We start from the raw sequence: 27,199 nt of genomic DNA, 5'->3' as shown, positions 1-27,199 counted from the left end.
AGGAGGCTCCCGAGAGTACATGCAAATAGACTGGCTTTGAGTTAATGGGAAAAAGGTTTCTCGGTCTGGTTTGGGTTGAGCCTCCGCAGTCTGCTTGACTTCTCCAGAATTCCCTTGCTGTTTGGCTCCTCTTGCGTTCGTCTGTCACATACAAGCTACTTGTCGATTCTCCCTGACCCTGCCTGGAGCACTTGTGTTTTTGGTGATGTTGTGGTTTTGATTAGACTCATTTTTTTTCCTTTTTTTTTTTTTTTCCTTGACTGCTGTGCAGTGACAGGCACCCTTACGCATTTCATTAACCAAAAGAAAATGACAGCTTTTTTTTTCCTCTGATAAAGACAATCCTGTTGCTGTCTTAACGATGAGTAAAAACACATTATTAGAAATGTGAGCACTTGCATTGCATTGTGCAAAGGCAGGATAAGGTTTTGCTTTTAATAATAGGTAACTATAAATACACCAGAATTACATACTAGGAATGGGAGTTCACTTTTTTTTTTATTATTTCAGCTTATAACGAAGATGCCCTCTGGTGGTGGCAAGATTAAGAAGTTATTTAAGCTCTTGGATAAGAAGAGCAGCACTGGGACAGCTGGGGGACGGGCGTCTCCCCAGTCCGTCCCCCCAACTGCACCGGCAGCCAAAGGCAGCTGCAGTGGGGCAGCACAGAGTGCCCCTCGGAGCCCGGGGCTCTGCCCGCTCGCTCACCGGAGCGAGTCTGGCTGACCAAGGACGGCTCCCAACGCTTGGGTTTGCTGATGAGTACAACGTTGCTTAGGAAATTAATTGCAGCCTTGAAACAGGGCAGGACTGTGCATCACGGGGCTGATCAGATGATCGCCATCTGGAATAGATGAGCTGTGCATACGCTGACTGTAATACACGCAATGGTATGGTTTGTTCTGAATTATTTTCCCAGAGATGACTGGCTAGTTTCATCTGCAAAATATTTTCAGGAGAAGAATTCCTGGAACTGCTTAGTTCTTTTTTTTTTTTTTTAAATAACTGAAACCTGGATTTTCAGCAATTCAGTACCAAAAATTTGGCCTAGAATGGAGGGCAACGCTTTGCCGTTTCTAGAGACACCACAGTAAAGATGGAGCCAGACCACTCTCTTACATACAAATATAGTTTACTAAGAAACGACTTAAAAACCAAGGGTGAAACTTGGGCTTGGTTTTTAAGATTTATCTTCCTGCTCTCGTACACAAGCTTACTGCCCTACCGCTGTCTTTGTTCAGTAACTCCTGTGGTCCGAGAGCTCATGGCACAGTGACTGCACAAGTGGCAACGGGCTGGTTACGATGTGAAGCCTGTGACTTGCTGATGAGCTGCCTCCTTCGCACTCACGTATGAACCCTCTTCCTACCGACAGCTGGAACTTGTTGAACTATGTAAAGTGAGCAGAGCAGGGCTGAAAGGTCATGAACTTATGATACACGCAGCTGGTAACTTCTGGAGCATTTTATTCTACCAAGCTACACCGGCCCCTCTTAAGGCCATTTGAAACCTAGTTTTCATTTTGTTCTGGCAAAGACAGCAGCACTCAAAGAGCTCTTTGGCTACCCACTCCTCCAACCGCACTTGAATGATGTCTTCTTGACAGGAGGAAGACCTGGAGCACGTCACCCCCTCGCTGCAGCCCCTGCCGCACGCCTCCCTCCCCTCGCCCAGCGCTGCAGCAGCCCATGCACCAAGGCCCAGCTCCGATCCAGCCCAGCTGCATAACCTTGCCTCAGACTGCTGAAAAAAAGCTGTGAGAAAGTCTGCAGAGAGATAAGAAAGGTAAAATTACAGACAGGGGTAGAGCTGCTGAGGGAGGATTGCCAGTAGCTCAAGGATTCAGGAGGGAAAGCAGAAACGTGGAAAGGTATGAAATCTAAAAGAAGAAAAGAGCAAGGCTAGTCAGGAAGCCTCAGGTCGGTTTGCTGGGGCAAGTCACAAATGCCGGGGCACTGATGGGGCTTGGCAGAAGATGGAAACGCAGCAACACTGAGGCTCTGCTGCAGGGAGCCGCAGGGACTGGCCCTGCCCGATGCCTGCCTGGCCAGCAAAGCCACCGCGGGTACCTTGCTGGGTGAGCATGCTCGTGCTTAGCCTAATGGCTCGTGAAATCCTACCTTTCTCTTCTGTGGGCTAGTCAATAAATAACTGCTTTATGCTCCTAATTATGTATATTCTGCTTACAGATTATCTTTGAGACTGGCTAAAGATACCTGAACAAACTGATACAAAGGTGAGGCTGTAACAAATACTTGTAAATAATTTTCGTATTTTTTACATTCACTGGAAGGCAAAAAAAAAAAATAGCAGAGTATTTTCTCATTGATGGAAAAGCATTTCCCATTGGGAAAAGACTGAAGTGTACGAAGGAGAAGTAGTTTTCTATTTGTGCTTGCAAAAAGCTAAAACAATTTACCAAAACATCCTATTCACTAGTAAATTTTCTCTTGGCCTTCTGTTAAACCATTGTTTTATTCCACTACCCTTAAATGCTTCACAGATATTGCTTAAAAACATCAGCCCCATGTGTGAATGTCAGGTGGTGAAAATACTGGGGAAAATTCCTACCGCAGATGACTTCTTTAGGATCAGAAGAGTGTACATGCAGGAATCATTTTCCAAATGTTTTTCCCTTGGTAACACTAGCATGCTAGGCTCTTATACAGTAAAGCTACTTAGAAATCTGCCTGAGCAGGTCGACCTGAACACCTGCAGTGTGTATGTGGGAAGCCTTCAGGGTGCCACATACCTTTTAAGTTCTCCAAAAATCTCTTTCTATCCCAGTGAAGCTGTCGAAAGAGATCCCGTTATTCAGCTGAAGGGAGACCGACGAAACACAGTAGAATTCAGAACACCGCTGATGTAAGTACTGAGTGAGGGGATACTGGTGGAAAAGGCAAGATAACTTAAACAGTTAAAGCTTGCCTGTTGACAAGCTGTCCTTTCCTCTGGGACATGGAAAAAAAATCCAGTAGTATTTTCCTGTGGCATGATTTCTTCTTTACTAGAGAAATGGGCTGCACAGGTTTCTCCGATGGTAGATGCAGTCAGAGCCATCCTGAAAAGGAAAGACTGACTCACTCCGCATGCAGGCTTCCACACACTCCCTCTGGTCACTGCACTGTAAATCTTTGCTGTTCTGACATCACCTTGGCTTTTCTTAGTAGCTGGAGCAGAAGTTGCCAAACAGCATAGGTTTTGTATATCCTAACCCCTATTCTGGATAGAATTAACGGACCAAGTGTGAAAGCCAAAAGCCTCAGATTTGTTTGGGTTAATCAATGCCAGAATTTGTTGGCTGGGGAATGATACAGATGATCTTTCACAGTTGAAAGAGTACGTCAGTGTTGCAAGCGTTTGGAAGGTAACAGCATACATGTCTTAAATGCCACCAAATAACACATTGGCTTTCACAATAAGACACTGCTGGACAGGATAGGATTGAATATTTTAGTCCAACGCATGTGAAAGTTTGCAAATAATTTTGGAGCGGTTGATCAAAGCAAAAGGAAGAAGTGCAGTGAAGTGTGCACAGGAGTAGGAATACAAACTCATATAAATATTCTGGCACAGAAAATGCATTTCTCATGTGATGTTTCTGCGGAAAGTGAGGTGGCACAGTTTTAGTCAATCATCAAGTTCGTCTGGTATGGTAGAGGTACCGTAGTATAAATTAAAGCCAGAAGGGGAGAGCAAACAGCACACTTTTTTTTTTTTTTCCCCTGAGAAAAACTGACGAAGAGTACCAGGAAAGTGCTTTAGACTACTCCGACTTACTCCACAAACGTTCTAGCCCAATATATGCAAACAGTCATTAGCGGGGCTCAGCTGATCAACGGTACTGCAGTACACTGCTGTTACTGCATTGCTTGCACTTCTCTTGCACCTGCCCAGTTCAGTTAATTTAGAAAACAGAGAAAGAGAGAAGATTTCATTCAGTGCCTAAAGACAGACTACTTTCTATCGCTAGCAACCAACAAACAATAGGGTCCGTGCATAAGCTTGCACAAAATATTTGTATCAGTTTAAAATCATCCTACACGAACATGATGCTTATCAGTATTTGTTAAGAGGTAAAACATTCTATTAACAGCATGTTTGCAAGTAGGGTTCAAAAATTGCGTGCAACAGGATGGACTCAACGTTTGAACAAGCCAGTTGGTAATAAATGAGCTTTATTATATATAATAAAAGTATATTACATAAAGACATGGCATTATTGCAGATTGCCTGATATAAATGATACACACAACCTTATTATATCAGGCAAAAGGTACTAATCTGAAAGCATTCATTCTTATCAAATACATTTGGAGTTAAGGTAAGACAGCTACATTTATCATGGGGCTAATTAGAAAAGCAAACAGATAGCAAAAAGCCTTTCCAACTTGCATTATTCCGAGTGTATTACATATAGCTTTTGTAAGGCAGTATTCATACTTAGTTCAAAAAGACTGCTTATTAATTTGAGATTAATTCAGTATGGTGATGAATAGGAATAATGTGACAAAAACCTTTAATTTTTTTGTATTCATCTTCTCATCCGTTGCATTTTAGACAGGCAACATACTAGGCCAGTATTTAAATTACCACAAAATGGTAAAATGGCATTTCTTCAGTTACAGGAGTCTAAATGCGCTTAGCAGCATACAGTGTGAGGCTTTTTTCTCTTCATTAATAATAAGAGCCATCATTGTCGAGGATGTCTTTATTGCATAAGCTAATGTAAATCAAGTATCCTAACCTCTAGGTGAGTCCCTTTCGCTAGCTCCCCTGGAAACACGTTTATTCTCAGTATCTCGCATCAGCATCGTGCGACAGAAAGCTGGGGCTGCGCACTGCGTGCAGCATGACCCCAGCCGACCCACCCAGCAGGCTGCCTGGCCTGCCACGGGGCTGGCGGAGCCCTTGGGATATGTCAAAAACCAGGTGTAAAATGTAAAGGACTGTCTCTCAAGGGGGAGAGTTCTCCAGGGCGGCACAGCCTGCGGCGAGCGAGCCTCCCCTTTGCCTATCCAACACCGGTGACAAGGCGCAGCAGCCCACTGGATCACCCAGTCACTGCTCTCTGCCTCTGGGTGCACCCTGGGGTGCCCACGACTAGGTCAAGGCCCCTCTCCTGCCATACGTGTCAATACAAAGCTATGTTGAAGACTGTGGAACTAGAAAAGCATTTGGCTGAGGAGACACACTAGTTCATATTTTACTCCCTATCTTTTCCAAGCCTTACTTTGGGCAGAGCAGTCCTCTATCTGATACGCACCATCGGCAGTGGTGATCTTGCCGAAAGGATAATAAAATCCGAGATCATCTTTAAAGAAATAAAATGCTCAAAGATTGCCACTGGAAGGCAAATGCTTGGGATAATTTTTAATTCAAGTGAAGTATTCTGCTCTCCAGAACTGGGTATGCCAGCCAACGCCAGGACACTTGGGAAGGCGAAACGACTTTTGGGCAGCAATTCAATGCTATGAACTACCAAAGTGACCCTCCATCTCCACCCTTACTTCTTGCATTTACAACTACAGTGTGCAGGCCTGGTTATATACAGCTCTCAGTGTGGGCTGACACACAGAACAACAGAGTTCTTGCATTCAAAGCAGGTATTTCATCATGTATTTTTCATACGTCTTTTCCTGTTTTGTCTGAAAGAATAGGTGACTTTGTAATGTGGCTTGAAAGAGTTACAATTTGATTTTAACGAAAGACAGAGGAGGGAAAAACCCAGACTGTAAAGCAGAAAGCAACTCTGAGCACTTCAAAATAAACGCAGAGGTTTTACCATAACCTGTTTGGGTTTTCCCCCAATAAAGGAGCAGCTGAAGGAAAAAGGCAATGCATTTTCGTTTTTTTGGATCTTTTTTATTCAAAAGTTTTCAAAGAAATAAAACAGAAAAAAGCTAACAATCTAATCAAATTTACAGTTCAAAAATGTCTTTTGGCGTTTAACAACAAGTCCTAGGAAACAAAACTACAGAGTTATCTTGAACCGGACAAATAAGTTACCACTGGCAAGTTTGTGGCACTAGTAAAACAAAAATAAAAAATTAACTCTCTTGATCATATAGATATCTCTATGAAAATCTTTTTTTTTCAATCTGTACAAAAGGTCTTTCTTCATAAATTAATTTTTTATAATTTAATGGCTGTCTACTATGTGATGTTTAAGTAACTGATTATTTCTTTATGTACAGAGGTTAAATTTCCCAAATCTTACCCAGACAATGAGTATGGCACTTAGTTCAGACGTTTCTGGCAGCAGCTCTTCCCTCCCTCTAACACAGCTATCATACTGCAGTTTTAATTAACGCAAAAATATCAAGTAGTGAGAGATCCAGGTTTGGAAAGTTACCAGATACAGGCAAGGTGCTGCAGGAAGTCTGGACTTTTACAAAGCAGTAATATTCCAGGGAGCATAGAACCAATAATACCACAACTTTTTAAAAAAAGAAAAAACAAAAACACATCTCTTATGACTATGTATTTCACTAGAATCTACACTTCTCAGAGCAGCAATTTACTTTTGAAACTATGAAATGTCACCGACATCTATACTCCAATACTCACACAAAATTTAAAAACTAAAAAATACTTGAAAGAAACAACTGCTTAGCCCTAGCTCCTGAGCTAGGATGATTTGGTCTGTGGAAACAGGGAGGGCCAGCAACCTGTCCCAATACAAAAGGAAATAAACTTTGAGGTAGATAACTGATCATATACAGCTGACCAGAGAAGTACACAGTTTTGGAAGACAACTTAATTTATCATTCGATTTAAAACATATGCAATTGTAATAAAGAGCTTTAGTAGCAGTGAATTATCTAATATGTGAAGTACAAATAACTGTGTATTTATGAATCAGGAATTTCATAGTTTCAAAATTGGTTTTCTTTACACTTAACACTTGTAGTGATGATGTAAAGTGTGGCACTGCTTGGATCCAAGTCTTCCTTCATGCTTTTGTGTCCATACATCAATTAAAATTATAAAACCTAAATGCAAATGTACAAAAAAGGCACATTCTCCTAACCGCAAACTGGTCCGGCAAAAATAAAAGAGTACAGAAGACGTAATGCTGAGACAAATCAGAATTATTGGTTACTGGCTCTTTGTTCTTTGGTAAAGTTACCTTTTAAAAGTGCCAAGTCTTTTTATTTTTATTTACCTACTATAGAGAGCTAGTACCCAATCAATTATGCTTCTACTTAGATCTCAGCGTATGTTTGAAAACGAGTCCTTTAGCTTTTGCCATTTTGCTGTAATAGCAACTTCTCTGTTTGCTAAGTCTCAGCACAATCCTCATCCTAAAGCACTATCATTAGTATAAAGGAAGGACAAAAACATTCGGTGATATCCCCACCCCAAACTCCCTACTCTACCTATGCTAAAACTAGAACATCAAGTTAGTTTCTGAAAAAAGGCAAAAAAAGATTTTACATTGCATCATACAGCAGAGTTCCTAAATCATTCAAACTACCAGAGGGAACTATTGGCATATGGCCTTACAAACAATTTATCCTATTAAAATTTCCCCATCAGAAAATGTGTTTCACACAAAACATTTTTTCCCCTCTTGCATTTCACTACCTTACATATTATGTGAAAAAATCATTAAAAACACTTACTACACATTAAAAAAGCCAAATTTTCAGCAATTTTATTGACTACCTTTAAAAGCCCTATGCTGCTGTTTTACAAGGCATAATAGACCAGCTCATTTGGTCAAAGCATTCTACACCATTAGTTTGGACTACGTACTGAAACAGCTACAGCATTGAAAGATTTAAGGCAAATTGGAATTTATAGAAAAGGATAAGACACTTCACACTACATTAAAAGAAAAACAGAAAGCTAAAAGACCAGACACTATAACTGCAACACTGCACTAAAGCAACACTCACACACTGCAAGCACAGAACATCATCTTAGATGTTTTACTATTTTAAACTTCAGAAAACCCATTTCATACAATTAAAAAAAAAAAAGAAACAAACAAAATAAAAATAAACCAAAACACAAATTCTGTCATGCACGTGAATAAGTCTTCGTGGTCATCTGTGCATACCCAGAAATTTGAATATTTTTTTTTTGCGTCATACACTTGATAAAAATTTTTTTTTTTACTAAAATAAACCTGTTCATGGGAACAGCTACTAGATGAATTTAAGGTTTTTCTTATGCACCTTATAGAACTTATAGCAAAAATAGTTTTAGTTGATTTCATTATAAATAACATTTTCAAGAACCTGTGCAAAACTGTCAATAATTCCTAAAGCACAATTGATCAGTAAAATCCATGATTGTTTCAGCCTTTGCACCCTTCTCCAGGCCAGGTCAACACTGGACATCTGTAACACAGAAAGGTCAGAGCTAGAGCAGAGTTACAATTGCATGCATTTTTTTCTAATGTAGCTGTCCAGAAAACTAAATCATTTCCTATTTTAGACAGCTGTGAGAAGACTAAGTCAATCTGAGTACAAATTTGAGAAGTAAGACAGGCGGCACTACAGGTGCTCGGCCCTTCCCAGGGTAAAGCTCTCTGTATTGTATTTTCCCCCTCTAATACCTGTTCAGCATGCAGAGTTCCCACTGGGGAACCCTAAGACTGCATTCAAAGCTATTTCCTTCTTTGTTGTTTTGTTATTGTTGTTTCCTTTTAATTGACCAAAAGTGGTTGAGTGTGTGAGCTTACTCCTGCGGCATCTCCAAGGCTTTTGATCTCTGGAAAAGGAACACAACTTTCTTCCGGTGCAGCCTCAGGGAGACGATGTACAAGTTACAACAGCCAACACAGAGACAGCTACTGTGCCTCCATGATGGTTAATACTTAACACCAATTCAGGGCTCATTAAATTTGAAGGAAGACTTCTCAATTTACTGTATTGGCTTATATTGCCATACGGGTTTAAAAAAATACCCAGCTAATGAAAAAAGTTTAGACAATTTTTTAATTTCTCAAGGCAAGATAAAGTCTGGTATTTCAAGGTTTGTACATTTATAGGTGAATATAACTTTTTTTTTACAAGTCCCTTTGACTATTTTCACATAGTAGCAACTTTTTGAAAAGAAGCTATAAAGTTATTAAATGTAGCTGTCAAAGGAAAGATGCTGTGTATTTGATTGACTGCATCCACTTGTGCAAATGTGCTAGTTGTCATTTACCCCTTATTTACGGCAATATGTATACTGACTTTTAATAGGACATTCCCAAAAGCGCTGCATGTGCATTTAGAAAGAAGTTTCAATTTGACAATAGTAACGAAGCCACAACAATTAAGAGACCGCAGCGTTCCCTGTATTTAGGGCAAGAAATAACTGTCAGTTCCCTCCCCTTCACCTGTCTGAAAAATGACAAGTACCAACAGATCCAGGGATAGAAATAACAAATGCCATACTCCGAGTCTGAAATCAGTTGAGTAATATTAACCTTCCCCACGTGCCCACTGCCATAGCCATTGCTGACATAGATTTCACTGGCTCCTATTGCATATAAATACAGGTAACTACTTCTCTGAAGAAGAAAATATGTGGAGGATTGGCTTACAGCAGACACACAGAGTTGCTCACAGAGCTTGATATTCTACACAGAGTCATCGTTACGAAATGTGTCTCAGATGGCAACATATCTCATCCTTTCAGGAGACTAAATGCTGCTCCTGCTGCCTGGCCCCACCCTATGGGAAAGGTACGGACGGGCTGGGGGAGAGAGGCAGGACGGGGAGATGACATGCAGGATTACACTTCGCTGTCTACTACAGATCTCTTGGTAAGGAGGTTTTACATGCCCACAGGGGAGACTTAAGGCAAAACAAATAATTCCTTGAAAAGCAGTTAACACCAGCCAATAGCCTTGGCATAGGAAACATGCAGGAGCCATGATTTTAACACCAGGAAATGGATAACGAGAAGAGTCTGTGGCTTTGCTTTCTCCCTGCCCTGGATGCAAATCAAGGATGTAGGCTTTCTCTAGATGCCGGCATTTGGCCAGACTACAATAATAAACACAGGTCATATGTTGCGCTATGCAGAGTGTGCCATCTGTTGAATGTGCTAAGTTTCCCCATTGGTTTGTTTCTATCTTTACATTCTTGAACGTATAAGAAGTTGTTATGCCAATAATGGGGATGACAGCGGTGTTGTCAAATAACACAGCTGACCTGCAAAATCAAAGGTAACAGCAAATATTTTAGGGAGAATATCACACAATTAGAAGTTCCTCAAACATAGCTGCTTATGATTTTTGAGTATCTAATAAATGCCATGAGGGCTGTAGAAAAACCCTTCTAAGATGGCCTCTAGCACATTATTGCAGCTAAATAGAATTTTTGAGTATGAGGTCTTACAAAATATGATAAAAAGAAATTTGTAGTCAAGTTGCCTGGTTTACAAAGCACTCCAAAAAAGATGAGTTAAGGAACAACTAAAATCCAGAATTTTAAAACATGGAAGATGGAGAAGCAAACGATATTTTCATGATGGCAATCTAGAGAAAGCAAAAATTTTGCATGGAAAGAGTTCAGGTAAGGCTAGTGATTGGTTAGTAAAGAAAGGCCATACAAGCAAAACCAGAGGAAACCTGGAGTAGGAAAGTAAAACAACTCTGGAATTAGAAGCCAAGCTAGGACGTGGCTTAAAAATTAATTGACAAAATTCTGGACCAAACTGCTTCTTCCTAGCAGGGAAGTCTTCAGGAGAAAGGGTCAGCAAGGATTTCTACCAGACCACCCCCCTGCCTGTGGTTTGTAAGTTAGTCGCAGAGCTGCTTCCAAATCTTACGTGTACCACAGAACTAGAGGATATTATACGTATAAATACAGTTGCCTTTAGCATTGTGATTCTAGTATTTGCGCACTAATTCATTGTTATTCTTGTATACAGCATGCTGCCAAGATGAACAAATTAAAATACAACATAATATAGTTATGCTATAGAGAAATTATTAAAACACTATTACTCATAATTCATTAACTCACTTCTGGAACCTGTGCTTCCTTTCCTGGCTTCTAACTCTGGCCAAGTTCAAATTAACTTCACTGCCTGTCCCCAGATATTATCAGTGTTATTTATATGATATAAAAAAAGAATTTTCAATACAGGGTACTGCAAGTTACGAAATAAAATATCTTTGAATTTACATCTTTTATGTTACAGGATGAGCCCCTACCTCACAGTTACTTATTTTGCTGATACGTATATGGAGAATGGTCACTGGACGTCTCTACTGTAACCTGTTGTTGACCACTGGCTTCCTGCAAATAAAACAGAAGACAGGACGTGAGACACAAAATCAGGCAGCATTATCTGCAATCTGTATTTCCATGTGACTCATACGATTGACAGTCTTAAAATCTAAAATCTTGCTAACATTTCTCAAGTCGGGTATTCCAAATTTGATGTGTTAACTTTGCATTGATTTACATTTCAGCAAATAGAGATATAAAATGATCATGCAAACCTTGTATTTCTCCAGCTGCTTTGATGATAATTAAAAAAACCTCTGACATTATAGAAATACATACATAGAGGGAGCAAATAATTGCTAGTATATTTTCTATCCGCAAATGCAAAAGAGCATTCTGCCCCTCTCCTGAGGGGCGGCAAGAAGAATGAGACCTACTTACCACATGTACAAACACTATCGCTTTTAGTACCGTGGTGTGATTGGCACTAGGCAACACAACGAACTGTAGCTGGGACTTCGCACACAGACCCCCGCGAACCAGGGAATTAATTCAGCTGATAGTGCTCTGGCAGACAGTGCAATCAGCTAACTACCAAAAGTCTTTCTCTGACCCACATGGGCAGATGCATAAACTGAACCAAACAAGTTCTGGAGTTTCTGGACAAATAGGCTTTGAAATGAAATGTTTTTTCTTACAGGCTCTGGAGGAGACTGTCTAGCGCTCACTCTGAATACAACAGCTGCAGCATACCTTGTCTAGCTCCTCTGTTAAAGAAGTACCGACCTATGAAAAGCTGTATGGTAAGTCAAAATAGTAGACAAACTATTGTCTCCCATTGAGTTATGCTCTTCAATTGGACTTGCAGAGGGGTTTATTAGGCAAATATGCATGGTATCCTGAGATATATGGTATCCTGAGATGCCAGGGTAGAATCGGGATTCTTTGCAAAAAGCTACAATCACGGTCTGTTAGCAGAGAAGTTTGCTCACAGGAAAACTAAATGAAAGATCAAAACTACAATATACCCTCTGGCTTGTTCCTATTGGAAGTTAGGTTTCACAAAACACAAAGTTCATCAGAGCTATGCTCATATGGAAGACTGCTCCAAGTACTGTACTGCTACAAGTACAGGTCATTCTTTGTTATAATACTAGTTATATTAGTTGAGAATAATGGTTTTAATATACATTGTATTCACAGTACATTCACAGTTACAATGTCAGGCTTTAAACAGTAGTTTTCCTAGGGGAAAACAAACAAACAAACAAAAAAACCCCCAAAAAACCAAACAACAAACCAAACTAATATCATATTCATGTCTCTTATCTCTGGTCCTTTACAAAATATACTGACCTCAACAGGAACCGCTGCTGTCTGGACATGTGTATATTGGGGTATGTAGGCTCCCTGCATAGCTGTTGTGGCTGGCATGTACTAGAAAGAGAGAGTCCATTAAGTTGAGTTGAAGTCCAATGTAAATTTAAGAGTATTCAAAATACCTATCATGATATTGTTTAATAGATATTGACTGTTTCCCTAAAGCAATATACATGAGAGAAAGACTTTCGTGTCTGAAATCAATAGGCTTTTCAGAAAAGTGAGATACCTGTTCTGAGAAAACTCAAATTTAGACTTCAAAGACTAGGTAAAGGACGACTTCTCTGTTAATCCCGAGCATCATATTTTATTTTCTTAATTCTACCTGCTCAGAAAAGAAGGGTCTTTCAGTTTAGAAGCTAGGCTGCATTTCTTCTTCTGGTTTAGTTTCTGTTCCACACTTTGTATTACTTTCTGCAACTCTGATCTCCTGAAGAGTAAAAACAACTCTTCTTTCTTTTTCAATACAACTCTGGAGTTACCTCCTGGGTTCCTTTCATTTGCTTTGATCTATTTTTATTTACTCATTTCCAATTTCTGGTCAGCTAATAGACTGAATAAAAACTGCTGAATATCATTTAAAAATGGAGACAGTTCTTAATATTTTATTGGATGAAAGACTACTTAAAGGATTACTTTTTTTCTACATGCAAGCTGCACATGCACACTGTGATCTACATGCAGTATTTTCTAGTTCTGTAAGTTCTATTTTGTATTAAATTGCTACATACTGTTCCAGTACTGCCTAATGAAAGATGACTCATCTGCTGCGTCAGAGGGCTTATCATCGATGCAGGCTGTAGTGACATGGTGTGGTCCATGGAGGGAGTCAGTACAGCACCCTATTAAAACAGAGAAAGAAAGAAATGGTCGCGGCAACACTCAGATTTTAATTACATTTTTGATTTGAGAGTTTAAATATGGGCTGTCCTTCCGAGGGGGTATACCAGAAGAACTTTCCTTAATCTCAGGCACTGACCCAGGGAGCAGGTCTGGGGCATTCTGAATATTCTCCTCAAGCAGATGCGTTTTGCACAGTTTGGTAATGGGGTAAGAACTGCATTGACTTCCTACTGTACACGCAACTGATGTACAAAGCGCTTGAGACACCTGCTGAAAACACTTTGTAAAATATGAGTTTAACCAGATGCTCACTTTAAAGCAAAAATCTGCACACATTACCAGGTATAGATTCACTTAGCTTAAGCTTTGGAATTTCAGGCTTTAGGAAGAAATTTTTGTCTCATCTTTAGGAATGGAGGCTTTGGAGCAACATTTGTGTTAGGAGAATTCTACCCGTCACATGCGATGTTCACACTCAAGACAGCTGGCCTACTTAATGGCTGGTTTCATTAGCACACACACTTTAGAAGAGTGGGTTAGCAATGCTGATTCTTTGCCTAAATACTAGCTACTGTGATGACCTTTCTATCACTCCTGTACCATTTTGTTAACTTCACAAAAAGTACATGTCAAATTTTTAAACACTTGAGATTCCTAAATATGGAGGGTACACTCGTAAGGTTTTCTGAGTAATCTGAAATAGGTGGTTATCAACAAATCTCATTTTACCAATCATGTTCTACAAAAACACATTTCCAAATAGTTTGCATGACTTATGCTTGCAGAATTATTGATTGAAATTGATGGAGGCTCAAAACTAACAGAAATAATTGCAGTGTACTGAAAGCCAGTATTTTGAATCAATAACTAATCCTTAAAAAGAAAAAAGAAAAGAAAAAAACCGTGCAGAGTATAGTTGGAAAAACAACCATGTGATCAGTGTAGATGAAATGAGTCACAGGCACATCAAACACTAAAAGAATTTCCTGTCTGTAGACTGCAGACTTCTCTGCAAAGCAAATGAGCAAGACAGCACCAGTCTTTGCGCAGGCCAAAACTGAACTCAAGTCAGGAATCTAGATCTTTATTTTCAACTGTGAAATCTCATCTCGTATACCTGTGGAACTAATACACGTTATAGCATTATAACGTATCAACTTGTGCCTTTCACAGCACGATGTGCAAGATGTTTTTCTATGAAAATCTGTGTTGACAGACAGAAAAGTTAAAAACAGTTGTGTGCATGTGTTTAACATCAAAAAACACAAACACAACAACAATTAAGTGTGTGAGAGGGCATTCTGGTTCAGTACCACCTTCTCTGCATGCACAAGAAGAAAATATTCTGCCAAGAAGATTTACATTCTATAATCTGCATGGAGAGGTTAATTAAAGTCAAGACAATATCCTTTCTATATCTGGAAACAGACTTGTTTGTTAACTACAGGAGTGCATATATTAAAGCGCCTGTTATTTGTAATGCTCATCTCAAGAAACCTAGTAAGTCTCAGACAGAATAGTACTTAATTGGCAAATGACATAGATAAGAAGCAAAATATCATGGGAGAGCATAGATTAGAACGCCTGACAGTCTGGTACAGATGCCACAGCCAAAAGTGTAGGGAGACTAGCATTACTCATGAGCGGTGAAGCCAGAACAAGCTATGCAGGTTTTCTCAAGTGAGTGCCCATAATGTCATTTATATCACTACATCCATCTGTCTTTCACAAATTATCCAGTCTGAACTATTCTAGACCCATTCTAAAACATTGGGTCTTCAATTCCAGCTCCTGATAGGTAAACAGTATGTAAAACATTGGCATTTGCAAAGTGCTTTTCATCTAAGTAAAAAAAAAAGGGGGGGGGGGGGGGGAGAAAAAAGAAAAAGTTTCCTCAGGATGCTGACTTGGTAACTCTAATTGTCCTCATCACCTCAATACCCTGAAGGCAGCTTTCTATTTTTCCTAATAAAATGAGGTCCCAATTCAGGTTACCATCTTTGTTTCTTTTTTCATTTTGATACATGATTTAATCATGATGCAATTGTCAAAACTCTGAAAGTAATTGGGTGGGAATTGACCTATTTCCTGCTGTTTAAAGTATGTATGTTTATACAATCGGTAACAACGGAGAAGCATAAAAACTTACGGGGTGCTGCATTATATATGGTTGAGGCTGCATCCAAGAAGGACTCTGAACCTAGAACAGAATCAGTATTTTATTTTTTGTTTTAGTCATTCTTTTCCTGAATACTCCAACTGAGATACAGTAATAATTTAATAAATCATGTTAACAAGCCCCCTCCCTTATTTATTCACTTTTTAATGCCATTAGTCACTCTGTGGAGCAACACTGATTTCTATGAAAAGTGTATTGATTGTACCTGTAAATCTGAAACAAGATTTGGAGACAATATACCACATACACCTTTCAGAACAGTATCCTATGTTTTTAGTACAGGTCTCAGAAACTTTATCAAGTACACTGAAAGGGTTCAAACAGATGCATGAGAGATTTCTGCTGTGTTGAAAAAGAAGGCACCTTCTGTCTTTGAAACTCCTTTCGGGAAAAGTAATTGGGATCTCAGAAGGTATAGCATCATTTGCCTTCTAGTGTGATAAAATAGATAGATAGAATAAAATAAGTTATTGGATTTTCACAAGGGAAAAAGACTCCAGGAATTCTGCTGGAATCTTGTTCCAGGAACAAGGAAAAGATTTCGGAGAATTGTTCTTCTCCAAGACATTGCGGTATGTTATTCCCAAAGCACAGGAAGATGAGAAGGTTGTGACAAGCATTCCTGCTCTTGCAACTAGCATGTTTTCTCTCCAAAACCACTGACCATCCAAATAATTGAGGTAGGATGCTGTGTTGGGTTTGCGTGGCAAGGTTTTGGCAGCAGGGGGACTACTGTGAGAAGCTGCTAGAAGCTTTCCCTGTGTCCGACAGGGCCAATGCCAGCCGGCTCCAAGACGGACCAACCACTGGCCAAGGCTGAGCCCATCAGCGATGGTGGTAGCGCCTCTGGGATAACATATTTAAGAAGGAAAAAAAAAGTTGCTGCGCAACAGCAATTGTAGCCGGAGAGAGAGGAGTGAGGATATGTGAGAGGAACAACCCTGCAGACACCAAGGTCAGTGAAGAAGGAGGGGCAGGAGGTGCTCCAAATGCCGGAGCAGAGATTCCCCTGCAGCCCGTGGTGAAGACCATGGTGAGGCAGGCTGTCCCCCTGCAGCCCATGGAGGTTAAGAGTGGAGCAGATATCCACCTGTGGAGGACCCCGCGCCAGAGCAGGTGGATGCCTGAAAGAGGCTGTGACCCTGTGGGAAGCCCACGCTGGATGGAGCAGGCTCCTGGCAGGACCCATGGCCCCGTGCAGAGAGGAGCCCACGCTGGAGCAGGTTTGCTGGCAGGACTTGTGACCCCGTGGGGGACCCACGCTGGAGCAGTCTGTTCCTCAAGGACTGCACCCCGTGGAAGGGATCCACGCTGGAGCAGCTCATGAAGAACTGCAGCCCATGGGAAGGACTCATGTTGGAGAAGTTCGTGGAGGACTGTCTCCCATGGGAGGGACCCCACACTGGAGCAGGGGAAGAGTGAGAGGAGTCTGAGTCCCCTCAGGAGGAAGGAGCAGCAGAGACAATGTGTGGTGAACTGACTGCAACACCCATTTCCCATCCCCCTGCACCGCTGGCAGGGAGGAGGGAGAGAAATCGGGAGTAAAGTTGAGCCCAGGAAGAAGGGAGGGGTGGCGGGAAGGTGTTTTAAGATTTAGTTTTTATTTTCTCATTATCGTATTCTGATTTTGATTGGTAATAAATTAAACTAATTTCCCCAAGTCGAGTCCATTTTGCCCATTGCAGTAATTGGTGAATGATCTCTCCCTGTCCTTATCTCGACCCACAAGCCTCTCGTTATATTTTCTCTCCCCTGTCCAGCTGAGGAGGGGAGCGACAGAGCAGCTTTGGTGGGCACCTGGCATCCAGCCAGAGTCAACCCACCACAGATGCCTAACTTTGCATGACAAGGTAAATTAAAAGATTAAAAGGTAAACTAATAGATTATACCTTAGTTAAAAAGAGCTGGTTGCAACAGCTCTTTGAAAAAGTGTGCTGCAAGAACTATTAAAAGTAATGGAAATGTTTCCTCTCCACCTCCTGTAGGTGTGTAGGATAAGGCAGGATGGTGACCTGCACCGCACATGCAGAACTCACTCACCACTGTTGCCAGACATTTAAAGCCCTTTAAACACCTCTACCATCATTCCCAGAGTCCTGTGAACAGGACAGGTAGACAGGCAGTCTTGGAAAAAATCCAGGTGAGGTATTTTCTGCAAGAGGGAAATGTTTCTTCTCTCCTTTTGGTACTGACTTTCAAATCAGAGTAATTTTTTTTTCCTTTTCAATCAGAAAGAGAGCAAACAGGAGTTCAAAAATGGAAAACACTTGAACCCTCCCTTTCCTCAGGCAAAAGCTTAATGGCAAAAATACTGGTACAGCCTGACTAAAGCTTTGGCTGATCTACTCATACGATGATAGTAACTGGCTTAGTACTGTCATTTGGGTACAGAGGAGCTGCAGAAACAAACACTAGCCAAAACTTTATTAAATTTGTTTACCTTTAATAAGAATAAATCTAGGAACAGGTTATACCACTCCTCAAAGAAAAAATAAATAAATCATGCTCTTGTGATACGTCCTGTTGTGTAGATGACGGAATGCTGCAGTTTTCAGTGAGAAGGGATCAGTAATGAAGACGTGACTAATACTCAAATTGTGAAACTCTTCTGGCCAAGAACCTCCCTCCTCCCCAGTACAGAATACTTCAACTTAATTTTCAATTCCTATTACTGTGGCACTTTAAGCATAATGATGTTAATAACTCCATCCACAATAATTTAAGCTCCATGCCATGTATATTGAAGTACTGGTAGCAACATTTCTGGAAACATACAGTATTGCAGTCTGCCGATCTCAATAAGCCCAGAAAAATGATACCATATTCCTAAGAAGTATATTTCCATGCCAACTGCCAACTTTTACTTGGATTCTGAATATCTGAGAGTCTTATATTGATAAAAAATTTATATTTTAATAAAGAAGAGCAGCTAATTCTACTGGAATATTTTTCTGGGTAAGAACTTGCTGTAATTTTTGAGGTATGGCTGTACAAAGCAGAATGATTCAATATACTGAAAAATACAGTACGAGCACTGTCTGCCAAGAGCAAGCGTGGCATTGCATAAGTCACCTCAGAAATTAATACAAAATTAATCCAGCTGCCCTTTACGCCAGAGTACACTGTTTTACCTCCTACATAACGCTTTGCTCATGCAAGGAGGTGTTAGACCTCCAAACTAATATTAGACAGTTCTTCCTCATTCTTCTCACCTGGAATGAGAGGGTACATGGAAATTTCTGCAAGGCAATACTGACCAAATGGCCCACAGTGCCTCTGTTAGCCTTCTTTATGCCTCCTACATAGCCGCCTACATTCAGTTTCACCCACAGTAAGCTAGAAAACTCAGCACGTCTCTCTCACTAAAAAGCAAACAGCCTCTTCTCCTTCCCCTGACATACAGAGGTAAGAATTTCCCAAATTTAATTGGTCTTGCTTATTTATGACCTGAATCACTGATGTTTACTTCATCTATGTGTTAAACAGTAAAATGCCAAAATAGCTGATCATTTAGCTTGCACTGGGATAATTGACATGTCTCAAGTAGTAATTACAGAGCACACATCTGAGACTGTCATGCTAGTTGCATTAAATGCAAGTTGTTTGTAAACTGAAATGTATGATGTCCTAAAATTGAGCATTTCTAAGAGATTTATATCAAAGTACAAAAACTGTTCCATCTCATTTCTCAGCATGTTGAATTGCTTGTCAATATCCCTTAGTGGGGACTCAAGACGACACCTATCAAAATTCCTTTTTAGGAAGCTTTGGACTGGGCTCCAAGAACAAGAAATGTGCGTGATTGATGTTTTTAATTTATTGTTCAAAATAAAGTAACTTTTTGTTCAGAAACACAGTTCTAGACTATTAAATACTTTACTCCTAATATGAAAACACAGAATTTGAATGCTAATGCAGTTTGAACTCTGAACTCTTTTTCAAATTTCCTTCTCTAATGTCAAGCAAGTTTCTGTACTCTTTTTAGTACAGCTACGTAACATATTATTGTTGGGTTGTTTGTTTTTTTTTTTTTTTGCACTGAAACAACCTGGAGAAAAGTTCAAAAAGCATGGAGAAACATCTTTAAAATAGAATTTAACTAAATCAAGAAGGTTTTAAATAAAGAATAATTATTTTAAAGATATATTATTGACATTAAAAGAACTTGACCGAGAAAAAATGAAAAATCATACATGAAACGCAGAAGTGGTTACAAATACCTTAGCCATCAGATACCACAAGTTAGAGACTTTGTTTTGCAAGACACCACATATCTCATTAAATTGTTATGCTTCCTGAAACAAACATACTTTTTGTTTTTAAGGCCTTCATTTCATGCTGTACAGCATGAAGAGGCCACTTCATTAAAACGAAGCATTATTGGAGAATTCATAAAACCAGATGTAGCAACTGATAAATAAACATAATCTCTGATGAACCATTTCAGCTACTAAGTTCTAAATACAAACCTGGTATGTGGAAACCGGAGAAGCAATATATGGCGTAATAGATGTCTGAGTGATCATTCTGTTTGCTGTAATACTGTAGGGTGACGGATAAAATCTAGAAAATGTAGAAATATTTATTAAATGCCAGTTCTGTGCATCTTTCATAATGCAAACTTTTTTTTCTTAGTATGCCATTATTTAACATACCCATTTTGTAAAGCAGCTGTGGTTGGATCATACGTGAGTGTCATTCCAGCCTTTAAAAAAAAAAAAAAAAGTGGAAAGAAAGAGTTGACAAAATTCATTTTGATTGTAAATTATTCTCTTACTCTTTCTTTACTTGTATTATTTTTAACTGAAAATTTGGATTGAAATAGTTTATTACTATAAGTTAGGCAAAAGTTAATTGACAGAAGTAATTATATAGTGAAGAGAGTCAGCAATATTGGCTATGAATACAAGTTTCCAAGTTCCCAGCATGAGGAACAAAATGCAATCTAAGAAATACCTGGCTAAAAGAACATGTGTGTGTTTGAGAGGCAGGGCATGAAGATGATTATGTTGGGGTGCTGCCTACAATATATTAAGTATAAGAATGAATGGGGAGTGCTGTTTTTCAGAACACATTTGTATTTTCTTGTCTCATGTAAATGAAGTGTCTAGGCTTGCTAACCACAGTAAGCCTATGAAACTATTATCTTGAACATTAAAGATTAAAAAAAATTTAATGCTGCAGTGCATTGGCATACTATTTCAATCTTATGAAAGTGATGTGCATTTCAGTGCTGCATAAATCAAAGGACTGTTTACTACCTGTAAATAAAGTTATGTTTCAGGTAGTTTTATAATATGAGAAATCTCTCAGGCATATTCATGACCAAGTTGAAGGAGATTTTATTGTTCACTTTAATGAGGTAGGATTTAATGTTTCACATTTTGCCTTTTTTCCTCTTAAGAAAGATACAGTTAAGTATTTTATAGAGTTGCAAACTGTCAGGTAAGAGTTGCTTGCACATTTTTAATATGCCAAAGAGCCAAGCCAAGAAGTCTCAATGCCTATCATTTTCATAGGTATTCATTATTGTACGCCCACACTAAAGCTTGAAGGGAGGACTTACAAGTCTCACCTCGCCTTCTCTGTGCCATGCTCTTCCATTCTGTATATATTTATTCTGATTCTGTCTCTTTTTCTGTCCTCCATCGGCAAACTTGCACAATAAAGGTTCTGCAGGAACTGAAAGGAAAGAAGGAATAGTAGTTGAAGTAGCGTTCATACACAGGTGTTCAGCGCTCCAAATGAGGTATGGTTTTTAAGCTGTATTCCCAATATGACAGTTAAATAACATGGACTCATACTACAGCATCAACGACTTCTGCATAGCACAAAGATAGCTGCCACACACAAACAGAGCATCTGGAATGCCTTATGTCTTTCATTTTAAACTACTGCTCTAAAACCTGTTGGAAAGAAACATGGTCTGTATATCCTGAGTATGTGTCTGTTGGTCTGGGGATGAATGAGAACTGCCATCTGAATTCTGAGCTTTGCCTCTTAGGAGGTACATCTAAGGAGGGTGGAGAATAAAGCTGGCCAAAGGCCTTTAATATATTCCCCCCACCCCCTGGAGGTGTCAGTAATGTCCCAAAACTTCAACTGCTCTGCTCATCCAGAACAGCCAGAAGAGCTGGCACAGTACCTACACTTACTCTAACCAGCAGGGTGGAGTGGGCACCTTTATCTCCTGCCACCTTGCACTGAAAAAATGCCACAACTGGCCATTCCCTTTTTATCTCTGCTCTACAAAGAGCACACAATGCAACCAGAAATTCTTCAAGATTTTTCTTTTATCATGTTCTTTGCATACTGTCATGAAATGGTATCGCTAGACTGTTGTTTGTTTTTTTTTTTTAATAACATAACCCTGACCATGACTTGAGTTTCTAATGTCAAAATTCAAGCAATGAAAAAGAAAAGTTTGCATAATATTCTTTCCCTATTACTAGCCTAAACTGTAAGTTTCTGAGTACCTACGGCTGAAGCACAGCTCTGCTACATCCCACCACACCCTCTCTAATCACAGGGTGGAAGCACTGTTATGACTTGGATGTGAACACTTCTCTGCCAATAATTCCTGACACATGAGCTGTCTAAGCTTTACCATGACACTCCTCCAGTCGTTCGCTCTTTGGAAACACCTGCATGAGACACGGCTGGATCTGAAATCATGCAAGTTTCCAAATGCAGAGTAAACAGATGGGGTGGGAGGGCCACCCGCAAAAAAACAACCCCAAGAAAGATTTTAGCATATCTATATCATGCAACAAAATCTATTAGTATAACCATGGCCAGTGCCGATGTGCTTTTCACTCTGCCTGCATGGACAAAAGATGATTGGTATTGAAAACCTCAGACTTATACCCTGGCAAAGATCCTGACTTTCAAACCACTGGCACAAAACTAACACTAATGGCCAAGTCACCCCCTGGCTTTGGATGGTGTACCTAAAACACCAGCTCTGGTTCTACTGGGAAAATATCCACTTCCTATTATGATACATTTTTTGACAGCCTTCTCTATAAAAGATGGATAGACTGGGAGACAGAAGTGGTATGTGGTTCCCTGTCTCATCTCCAACACTAACTATACATCCGTCAGACTTGTACCTCTCCTACCTGTATGATGGTATTCAGCAAATAACTTCAATATCAGAGTCAGACTTCAGTACTAAACATGACAACTGAATTAATTTAAAATGTATTATCTTACAGAAAATGGTAATTAAAATCCTATAATCATAAAACAAACCAGGGAAAGGTTAAGCTAACGACACCAGAAAAAGCATTGGAGACTCATGGACAGTGGAGGAAACAAGGAAATTAATAGAAACCCTAAAGTAGGAGACAGAAACTGGAGAACATTGTTTTCAAAATCTTGCATTTCTGAGGGGATTTTTGGCATTCCCAGAATTGAGTTTTGCTTTGGGGTCTTCTATCATGAGAAAAAACTTCTGTTTTGACATATTTGGGGCAAAAAAGTACTATATCAATACGTTGATGGATAATTTGATGTTACTTTATAAAAGCTAGATCCCAATAACCTTGGTCATATCATGCATCATTTTAGTCCACATACAATTCTGTTGAAATAAGAGGAGTTAATCTCAGAAGATGTTACTCAATATGTGTAAAATTGTCTGGTCTGAAATTATTCTGATTCTGATTTTACACAGTGAGGGGAAGGAAAAAAAAAAGAATCCATCAGAAAGGGAGAACTGAGATCCAAACACTGAACTTAACTGCCTTAAATGAAAAAAAGCTTTTCCCCAAGTTGAGTATCTCTGCGTACTTATAAATTATTTCAAACTGTCTAGTATTGTGGGAAGCATGTGTGACTTCCAAAATACACACTATAAATTTCTGGATGAAGTCAAAAGAAACTGGCATGAGAACAGCTTATAAAGACATCAGAAAATACCTACAGGTCTCTACATCTGTGATTCTCTATTGTAGCACTCACAGGTAGCAAATACTTTATTTAAAGCTGCATTATGCTTTCATTAAAAATCCCCACAGTGAATTGCACAAAACTTTTCTGAAAGCGTTATTTGTACATACATTTTCCATCGTCTCAAGATAAAGATAGTTTTTTTTAAAAAGCCAGAGTAAACCTGTCCGACTGTTTGAATAAAATGTTCATAAAAATGTATTTTAAGAATAAATATGGTTTGTCAGTAGATAACTGCTAAATTTTAAATAATGAAACATCTTCTGTAGTACATTGTAAACACTCTCCTGATAAATTTAAAGATGAAGAAAAAATGGAAGAAGAATTATCCACATCTATTGGATTTTGCATACATAATATCCAAAACCTGCAGCAATGAAAAAGGGATTAACTTGTTATTTGCCAGAAGCTGGTACGCCATCTTACTGAACACAGATCTGGTCATGGGAACCCTTGTTTTTCTGACCTTCCAGCTTCACTTGCTCCTCACTGTGTCCATAAATGAAGCCAAATGCTGTGAAGGCTCCAACTCATGTTGAAAAAAACAAAGCAGACTGTCCATTTAATACCATCAACTGCTATGAGAAGGCTCTACGGCGTTTGCCTTCCCCGATTCCAGTTCAAGATCTGAACGCTGATAGTGGGGACTGCTGCAATTGAAAACCTAACTGCAATTTTTGGCTGCTCTTCCATACATGTGGCCTGAGTACTACTGCATTCATTGCTTCAAGAACACAATGACTGATGGTCATCAGAGGGAGGGTCATGAGAAGGAGATAAACCCTCACAGGAGCCAAGTATGATGTATTGATCCCCCTCCCACGCAAGAATGAACATAGCCTTTACTCTCTTCAAAATTAAATCTGAAATTTATTTTTCACAAAACGTAAAATATTCTCTCTCTTGCACATACAAACATGTATATAATAGACATATATACAAACAAAAAACTCCAACAAGGCCTACAGAACAGTCAAGCAATCTTTTTTGTGGTCCAGGAAGGAAGGGAGAGTCATTTTTATTGTTTAATTGTTGGGAAATGTCCAGGCCCGGTGATGAAGGGGATCATTAATCATTCAGTAACTTGTCTGTATGTGCAAGACAGAGGCATAGTATAAATATTCAGAGTTGCATTCACAGCTAAGAGATCGCTGATGTAAAAGGCTACGACTTACAGTGGATTTATGCTTCTGCAGCTAAGACACCATGTTTAAAATGCCCATTCTACTGACACTTAATGAAACCAACAGACGCTCTCAATGGTTTGTAGATGTCTGTTGAGCTGCTGCCACAGAGGCATTCTGTAACCATGAGCTTCCCCAGGCTTTAACAGCAGGTCAGTGCTTTAAAACCTGGCTGTGAAAAGCGCTGACCATCTCCTCCTGCCCTGAATCACCCTCCTCTAGGGCTAATGTTTTTACAGAAGAAAGATGTGAATGGAGTATTAGTCCAGAGAGTAAATACTTCCTTGTCGTACACATGTTGTGCACATGTGTACATTAGGATTCAGTCTTCATTTGTTCAGTGTCTACCCAAATAAGTACCAGGTGATACTATAAATGCAAGAACAAAATTGATGTTCTTATGTTGGACTTCATGTTTACACGTTTGACTTTACATAGCTAATTTTATCAACTTTTCAATAAATGCTGCTTTCAGATATTTAAATATACGACAAGGTAGTTTTAAAATACTATTATTTTAATCAGTTTTCAATTAAACTGCATCTTTTAGTGACTTTCATTCCTTATTTTCTAGTGACGAAGCATATGGGACTAATGAATTCTGACATTAAAACATCACTTTAATGATAGAGCAAGCCTGTACAGCTAGAAACTTCTGCCAAAAGCTGTGGGAATTAAAAAAGAAGTTGTGCAACCCAAGATCTCAGTAGCTTTATATGTTTAATGAGAAACAAAATACATACTCTTCACCATCCTAATCTTCATTTAAATGCAGTGCTCAGGGTTACATTTCTTTAACAATTTACACAGGGTTTAACAATTTGTCATAGGAGTATATTTTGAGTGGTTTTAAGCAGTATTTTTCTTTTCTATTCCAATGTTGCTTCTTAAAGCTAAGCATTAATTACAAACTATGAGAATTAGAGCAGTAAAGGCTTCTAATCTTTGATCTAATGGGTAAAATGTTGGTTCCTCTGCCTTCAGTGTGACAATCAGGAGTAACACCAGCACTGTGACCTCTTGATACCCTTTAGCAGTGGTTTTCAGAATGTGGTTCATGGATTATTTCTAAAGGATCTGTGAAAGATAACTAAGAAATGTGAGTTTATGGTCAAATAGCTTAAATTCACTGCATAGAGATCTGCAGTGCTGGACACTTTGTAAAGGTAAGCAAATAGAAAAACCTCGAAAATTACTGCCACAAGATAACTACTCCAAGGCCCCATTTTCACTCCTCTTCTGCACTAGAAAGTTGTCCAAGATCAGAATCATTTCAAACACTAGTGTCTACCACACCTGGTGGACCTCCTCCTAGTCTACAGTCAAGAGCACAGGCAGGAGCAGGACTCTCACACCTATGTTCAATTTCCTCCCTAAAACAGCATCTGAGTGACCAATATCTTTACCATAAGTGGGAAGAGGAGGGTGGGTCATGGATAACCTATGATTTTTGGGTCATCACCATAACCCACCATTCCTGAAGTGAAAATGGTATGGGCTGCTCAGCAAAAATGCTCTCTACCTTACACCCATTAAACCAAAATCACCTAAGTTATTTTTCAGCAAAAAAAAGTATTCAATACTCCATAAAGCCTATACAACTGGCATAAAACTTTTGTAACTTTTTAACTTCTATATTTTTCATTTTAAATGTAAAAGAGACAAATACACTCAGACTTACACATACCTTACGTGTTCTACAGCACAAGTGCTTTATGTAATTATTTATATAATTATTATCATGTATCATCATGCAGCTACATGCTGTTGTGATAGGGAGGAGATGCCTTTCATGATTTTGCCCAGCAGATGATTTCTACAATTGTTACAGGTCCAACACAAGACAAAAAGACAGCGAACATTAAGTATCATCTTTAGGGGAAGGAAGCTAAGTATGCTGCTCTGTCCTCACTACTCATCTTCTGTGTCCTGGCTCCTTATACTAGTCTAGTCTCTGCTTCCACCAATTCACATCATGAGGCTCCCATTTCACAGGAGAATAGGAAAGCTTTAAATATCACATTATTCACTGAAAACAATAATTCTTTAAAGAGAAAAGTAGAACTACATGCAAAAGTTATTTCAAGATTATAGCAACGATGTAATAAACATACAGTTGAGAATAGAATGATAATACAAAAATCAAAGTCCTGAGAGAAACGGACAGAAAGTCATAGCCCATAAAACAGAACAAACTATTACAGTAACTTACATAACAGAAGTACAAACCCCAACTAGAACAAATGGTGAAACTAATACACCACTGTTAGGAGTTTTAGGATTATACCAACTTGCAGTGCATTTGAAATTGCTCCCTGAGCTAACCTTCCTTCTTCCTGACTGAAGACAAACAAGGATACACTAAATACTGAATATATTTCATTAAGCTAATACGGAGCAGGGTAATAAAGCCTGAATAGCTTGTTACATCTGGGTTCAGCTTGCTCAGTATCATCAGTGCCCAGTCACTCACTCAA

The 27,199-nt window shown here is 39.3% G+C and overlaps 1 protein-coding gene across 6 annotated transcripts in view; it reads right to left on the bottom strand.

Moving 5' to 3' along the window:
• Positions 1–5,839: 5,839 nt before the first annotated feature.
• The window catches only part of RBMS1 (RNA binding motif single stranded interacting protein 1), a 150,208-nt gene continuing 128,848 nt past the window's right edge, over positions 5,840–27,199 (bottom strand). For 5 of the 6 annotated variants that reach the window (XM_087734029.1, XM_087734030.1, XM_087734034.1 and 2 more), the window contains exons 7-14: positions 21,152–21,267; positions 20,241–20,290; positions 20,055–20,148; positions 15,556–15,606; positions 13,295–13,405; positions 12,540–12,620; positions 11,168–11,252; positions 5,840–8,351 (exon numbers count right to left, since the gene is read on the bottom strand). In XM_087734029.1, coding sequence (XP_087590155.1) covers positions 11,175–11,252; positions 12,540–12,620; positions 13,295–13,405; positions 15,556–15,606; positions 20,055–20,148; positions 20,241–20,290; positions 21,152–21,267 — 581 coding nt within the window. In that variant the 3' untranslated portion in view covers positions 5,840–8,351; positions 11,168–11,174. The remainder of the gene's footprint in view (positions 8,352–11,167; positions 11,253–12,539; positions 12,621–13,294; positions 13,406–15,555; positions 15,607–20,054; positions 20,149–20,240; positions 20,291–21,151; positions 21,268–27,199) is intronic. The other variant, XM_087734031.1, reaches the window with a different exon arrangement.

Source organism: Nipponia nippon, unplaced genomic scaffold (assembly GCF_047370975.1).
Source record: "Nipponia nippon isolate SJK-2023a ecotype South Korea unplaced genomic scaffold, ASM4737097v1 scaffold_5, whole genome shotgun sequence".
Lineage (NCBI taxonomy): Eukaryota > Metazoa > Chordata > Aves > Pelecaniformes > Threskiornithidae > Nipponia > Nipponia nippon.
This window is presented reverse-complemented; position numbering and strand designations above follow the sequence as displayed.